The sequence below is a fragment of the Petromyzon marinus genome, chromosome 17 (assembly GCF_048934315.1).
Source record: "Petromyzon marinus isolate PM22_M1 ecotype Great Lakes invasive population chromosome 17, UKy_Petmar_22M1.pri1.0, whole genome shotgun sequence".
Classification (NCBI taxonomy): Eukaryota; Metazoa; Chordata; class Hyperoartia; order Petromyzontiformes; family Petromyzontidae; genus Petromyzon; species Petromyzon marinus.
In genome coordinates, this window is record NC_133683.1 from 17,611,370 (window position 1) to 17,617,369 (window position 6,000).

Sequence of the window (6,000 nt, forward strand, 5' to 3'; positions counted from 1 at the left end):
CCGACAAAGGGCCGTGGATGTAGGCGAAGTCAATTTGGCGATGGTAAACTAAAACACTGTTGGGATATACTCTTTGGTTCAATTCGGTAAAGTCACGTAGGTAAAAATAAAATAACAAAAAAAATCACGACATTTCGGCCACAACACAAGTGGCCTTCATCAGGTGAAGGGACCGGACTGTCCAGAGGACAGCGCTGGAGCTCTGGACAGCCCAGTCCCTTCACCTGATGAAGGCCACTTGTGTTGTGGCCGAAATGTCGTGATTTTTTGTTTTTGTTATTTTATTTTTACCTACGTGACTTTACCGAATAGAACCAAAGAGTATGGATCCTTGCAATCACGAAAGCTTCGAATCTAGAACTGTTGGGATATCTTACGGGAAGCGTTCTTACCTGTACGATGTATTCAATGGTGGAGAAGTGAGGTACGAGTTCTGCAGGCTGGTTCACTTCTGAAATCCCAGCGTACGTAGGCGGAAACTGTCAAACAGTGCGCAAACCACACAGGTGCATGTTTACAGGGACTCCTTTACTTACGAATAAGTTAGGTTCCAGAGGTCTGTTCGTCAGTTGATTTGTTCGTAAGTACAACTTCACTCCTCTTCTTTGGTTCTTTCGGTAAACTCACGTAGAATGAGAATAAAATAATAAATTGATAAAATAACACACGACGTTTCGGCCACAACACAAGCGGCCTTCATCAGGTGAAGGGACGAGACTGTCTGGAGGACAGCGCTTCCTTCACCTGATGAAGGCCGCTTGTATTGTGGCCGAAACGTCGTGAGAATATTATTGTGTTATTTTATTTTATCAATTTATTATTTTATTCTAATTCTACGTGACTTTACCGAAAGAAGCAAAGAAGATGAATCCTTGCAGTCACGAAAGCTTTAAATCGAAACCTTACTCCTGTCCATTCCAAACATGTTGTGCGGCATGTAGACCAAACACGGGGGAATGGTTTTAAAAGTTATATTATCTCTTGTAGATGTAGGTGCCACTGGTTCTTCATGTTCTGCAGATGTAGATGCCACCATCGCCATTTATTGCGCGGCGGTTGAACTTTACGGCTCTTGGTCCGAACAGGCAGCTGGTCATACGGACAGGTTTCTTCATATCTCTGAAAGTTTGTAAGTTGAATGTTCGTAAGTTGAGGAGTCTCTCTATAATTAATTCAATGCCTATGTGGATTTATGTGAACCTGTAATTAAACGTTTGTGGCAAAAAGCAAAAAAATACCAACCGGATTTCTTTGAAGGCAAAAGTTGCATGCCCACAGCTTTGCGTTGTAATCCACCTGACTGTGAATAAAAAAAAGATTTTACGAATGACGGCGATGATCAGCTCAAGGCTAGACATAATTGTAAAAGTCATTTTTTTTTTTATCCAGGAAAGCATTGATGAGGCTTAGTACAGTCCAGAATCACGATATTTCGGGCAATTCCTTACATAGTGTGATATGGGACCACATGATGGGATAACTAAATAAATTGACGCTAACTGGTCAGCAACCTAACTAATATATTGATTAACTTTGTGCACCACTGCCAGTGCAGCATCAGCAAAGATTTTGTATGAGTATTGTATCATCCCCTCCTAATCACCTCATTGCCCTGGGGGATATGCGTCTCACACACAGCAAAATCTACTTCTGTGGGGCCGTTCTTGAACGTGCAAGGGACGACTGCACTGCTCTGCGAGATTTCCCCACAGGTTTTATCCGTCTCACAAAGTCACACCGGCAGCACAATTGTAATGCAATTGGGGAGGGGGGGGAGACAACCAGATTATAACTTAAAAAATCAAGTCTGCACAATCCCCTACAATCTCCGAGGCGACCACGCCTGGCTGAATCCCATCTCATTAACGTCCCCCGAACAAAGTCGGTTGCTGCTGGGTCAGAGGTCAGACTCGTCATCACTCCAAGGGGTTGGGGGGCGTGGGGCGGTCGGGTGGGTGTGGAAGCCCTGCCAGCGCTACACACCACAGCGGGTTGAGGACGGCACGGCACGTTGCGCGGCTGCACAGCACCGGCTCGTACTGCACGGGCGGGAGGTCGGGCCGCTCCTTGAGCGGCGTGTAGAGCCCACCGAGGGGCACCACCAGCTTGGTGGCCTCGATGCGGCTCGAGGGCCACACGTTCCAGCTGAAGCGCACGCCGTCGCGCTCCTCGCCCTGGGAGATGAACTCCTGGTACGTGGCCATGGCTGACCGTCGGCGGGTGTCTCCTCCGGCTTCTGCGGTGACAGAACTAACTGAAGTGTTTTTTGCACCTCCGATTAGCACGGTTTGGGTAAGTATGAAGGATGTCCAACATACAGACATACGTGCGTTAAAGTTTGGCCCAGCAAGATCATTAGAAAGTTCTATTTGGCCCCTAGTCAAGAAAGGATCCTCCCCCCCCCCCCCATCTTTGTTGTAGATGATCATCGTTATCATCAGTCATTAATAGTACATTTCTGGATGAAAGCCTTCCTTAGCCGTCACCATCTCTCACAGACCTGCGATGGTGTACGACCTTGGTGCTGGATGCCTTCTCAAGCACGTTCCCTTCCTCCTTTGTCTGTCACTCCATCATTAGTCTCATTAACCGCCCATCATCCCTTCCTAGTGCTGTGTTCTGCCCAAACCCACTAACTTTGCACAACAGTCAAGACGATGTCTATAACTTGTGCACGTTCTCTAACGTAACAGATATATTTGATTTCATGAAGTGTCTTAATATAAATGGATCTCAAGACACTTGAGTGTTTGGCGTGTGGGAGAAAGCTAAAAAAAATAACCCACGCATACAAGGAGAGGAACATACTCAAAACTCCGCACCGATGCATTTAAAATCTACTGCTGTACAGCCATCTCCATGTTACCTCGCAACCCAAGCCTACGACACTCCCAGGCAGTCGCCCAGCCAGTACTGTAGTAACCAGGCTCAACTTTACTTTGCAATAGAGGGCCAACCGCAGAAGACATGCAGGATATCTGCTCGAGTGTTTGAACAGCGTAAGCTCATTATACCTTCGTTAAATAATTCATCCCTTTGCACATTAATAAAATATCAATTAAATCATTCACTCATTTTGTGCAGAAATATGACAAATCTGTTAACTTAACACGATGTTAAGGCATGAAGTGTAGTTTTCAAAATGTACATTACTGATATTCCACAAAGAGGTGTTAGATTTTGATACAAAGTTTATCTACCGAACCAAATGTTTTAGGTCTGATTCTTGCCTATAGCACCCTGCAATTCAGCAGCATTAGGAAACCGGTCCAGAGTGTGTTTGCTGTAAGAAGAAAATTTTGATTAATGGTCAACAAATTCACAGGGGAAAAAATGTTGGTTTTATGTGGTGAAACAGATGCTTGTCTGTTGAGTATTAATTATTCTTGTAAGTTAAAACCCACCTGAAGCAGGTACAGGAATTTCATATTTTTGAAATATCGTGGCTTAAATGATGGTGCCAAACTGGTGCGTGTTCATTCACGTAAACTGGGCTATTATTTTTCGATTTAAAGCTTTCGTGACTGCAGGGATTCATCTTCTTGGTTGTTTCGGTGAAGTCACGTAGAGTGGAAACAAAACAATAAAGATAAAAATAATAAAACATATTTTATTACGTTTAATTTTATTATATTTATTATGTTTTATTATTATCTTTATTATTTTGTTTCCACTCAACGTGACTTCACCGAAAGAACCAAAAAGATGGGCTATTACTGTCGCGTTTGTGTTTGCAGTTCCGCTTGTCGTTACGTCAACAGTTGGGAACACTTGCGTCACAACTTAAAGGGAGTAACTCTGGGGGAGGGGAGATGATTGATAGGCTGTAATGCAGCATAAGGGGCAGGATCTTAATCACCAGTAGCCAGGATCTATCCACTGCTTGATGAAGGCGTCCACCTAAATCGCCGCCACCTCTCAGGGTCCCAGCGATGTTAACAATCAACCCCAACACCTGGCACGCGAGCAGACTTCATAGTCATGTTACCCTGCCCAAACCCCACTTCAACGTTCTTAAGTCAAAATAATTACGTCTATAACCTGTGCACTGTCTAATAATTTTTGGTCTAATTCATGGCAGGAGAAACGTATGTACGTTCAACTTCTTTCGTGCCGTACCGAGCCAACCGTGCTAATCGGAGGTGCGAAACGCAGCAATGTGTAACCCGCTTGGATGAGCCACGTTACTGATTCAACGAATGTAAAAAACAAATATTCAAGCAAAACGCTGAACGTATTACACTATTACATGTTCATACATGGAATATAAACTGGGAGTTGTAATCTCATATAAGCTATATATAAGCTATCACAGAAATGGGCTGACTGCTGAGATATGCCAACGTATTTCTAGGGCCAATACAGAATCCGAGGTAGGTGGACAAGTAAGTATTACAAATCCCATTCTCAAAAGCTGGAATACATCTACATTCTTGAACCGCTGACTCGTAACAGCTGTAAGAGGTAAACGAACGGCCCTTTTGTCAATCCGTTGCTGGACCAAGGCCTCCGAACCCAAAGCCGTGGCGGGCATGGTGGGGTTCTTTGACCATACTTCACCACGCTGGTCAGTGTGGGTTTGGTGAAGGCGGACTGACAGGGAGGAGCGCATAGAAGTAGAGAAACAGCTGCTGGGACACGTTTCGGTCGCGTTGGCAATAGCTGGTAAACGTTCGATAATGATGCGGCAGTCTGCTCGCACGACTTTCCAGCATTAACCCGGCAGAACGTCAGCAACCCAATGTTGTTGCTGTTTTTACTTAACGGCGAGACGTGCCTTGGATGTAATGAGCGCCGTTTAATTCAGCGGGCGTATTAACAAGGCAGCACAATTAAGAACAAAAGGCAAGGCAGAGTCGGGGGGGGGGGTTAATCATCGCTCGTCGCTCGAATATGACGGCCAGGGTTCAATCCACGAGCCACGGCTAACAATGAGTGCGGCGAGCGATGTCTCCAAACGGCCCCACCGCATCCTACACAGTCCAGCGTGGTGAAGTATGGTCAACCCCCCCCCCCCACGTCTCCCCACCTCCAACCGGGACCGACGTCGCGTGATGGATACCCTTTAGACCACAAGTGGATGTGTGACACTACGGGACTACTAGGGTATACCGGCGACTTGGGACTTTAGTTGCCCCCCCCTTTCAGAGGGCCCCCCCCCCATTCAGAGGGGGGGCCCTCCTCCCTCCCCCCGTCTGTTTTAACTTTAACCACGAAGTCAAAGACACCCCCACCCCACCCCCCTCTAGCCCGCTCCGTATAGCCTCGACAGACTGTTGGGCATTACACCACGCCCGGGGGCCGCCTTTGTCTCCCCCAGTGGCGACGTTGACAACGCCGCAACAACGTACCCGTACCGAGGCCGAGGTGGGCCCCAGGTTACCGGTTCGGGCAATCGTCACCGGGGTTGGGCCCGTTGGGCAGGAATCGAGCTCGGGTCGCCCGGGGTCGTAGCTGACCGCCACGCGAACGATCACCGCACACGCCGATGATTGCCCCCCTCCTCCTCTTACCCTAAGTCGACACGGCTGTCCCGCTGTTCGCCGTCGTCTCGACTTGCGGCTTGACGAGCGAGGGCTGCGGCTGAGCGTGAGAGAAGTCTGCCTGGCTGCCGGCGCCCACACAAAATCACTACAGCGGATAGGCCTGGGGAAGGGGGCGGGGCGAAGTTGTCAAGAGCGTCACTGGGGGTTGGGGTTTAGCCGGCCACCTTGCGTAGGGTAAATACACAGACACACTAACACACAGCCACACACACTCACACACACATTTACACACCCAGCCACACACACTCACACACACTAACACACAGCCACACACACCAACACACACATTTACACACCCAGCCACACACACTCACACACACTAACACACAGCCACACACACTTACACACAGCCACACACTTACACACACAGCCACACACTTACACACACAGCCACACACACACACACTAACACACAGCCACACACACTAACACACACACTAACACACAGCCACAC

General features: G+C 47.7%; 1 protein-coding gene across 1 annotated transcript in view; it reads right to left on the minus strand.

Moving 5' to 3' along the window:
* Positions 1-5,681, minus strand: part of LOC116943235 (protein transport protein Sec23A-like) — a 35,477-nt gene extending 29,796 nt beyond the window's left edge. Inside the window, exons 1-4 of the mRNA XM_032955930.2 lie at positions 5,514-5,681; positions 1,984-2,236; positions 1,243-1,300; positions 393-479 (exon numbers count right to left, since the gene is read on the minus strand). Coding sequence (XP_032811821.1) covers positions 393-479; positions 1,243-1,300; positions 1,984-2,204 — 366 coding nt within the window. The 5' untranslated portion in view covers positions 2,205-2,236; positions 5,514-5,681. The remainder of the gene's footprint in view (positions 1-392; positions 480-1,242; positions 1,301-1,983; positions 2,237-5,513) is intronic.
* Between the last annotated feature and the right edge of the window lie 319 nt (positions 5,682-6,000).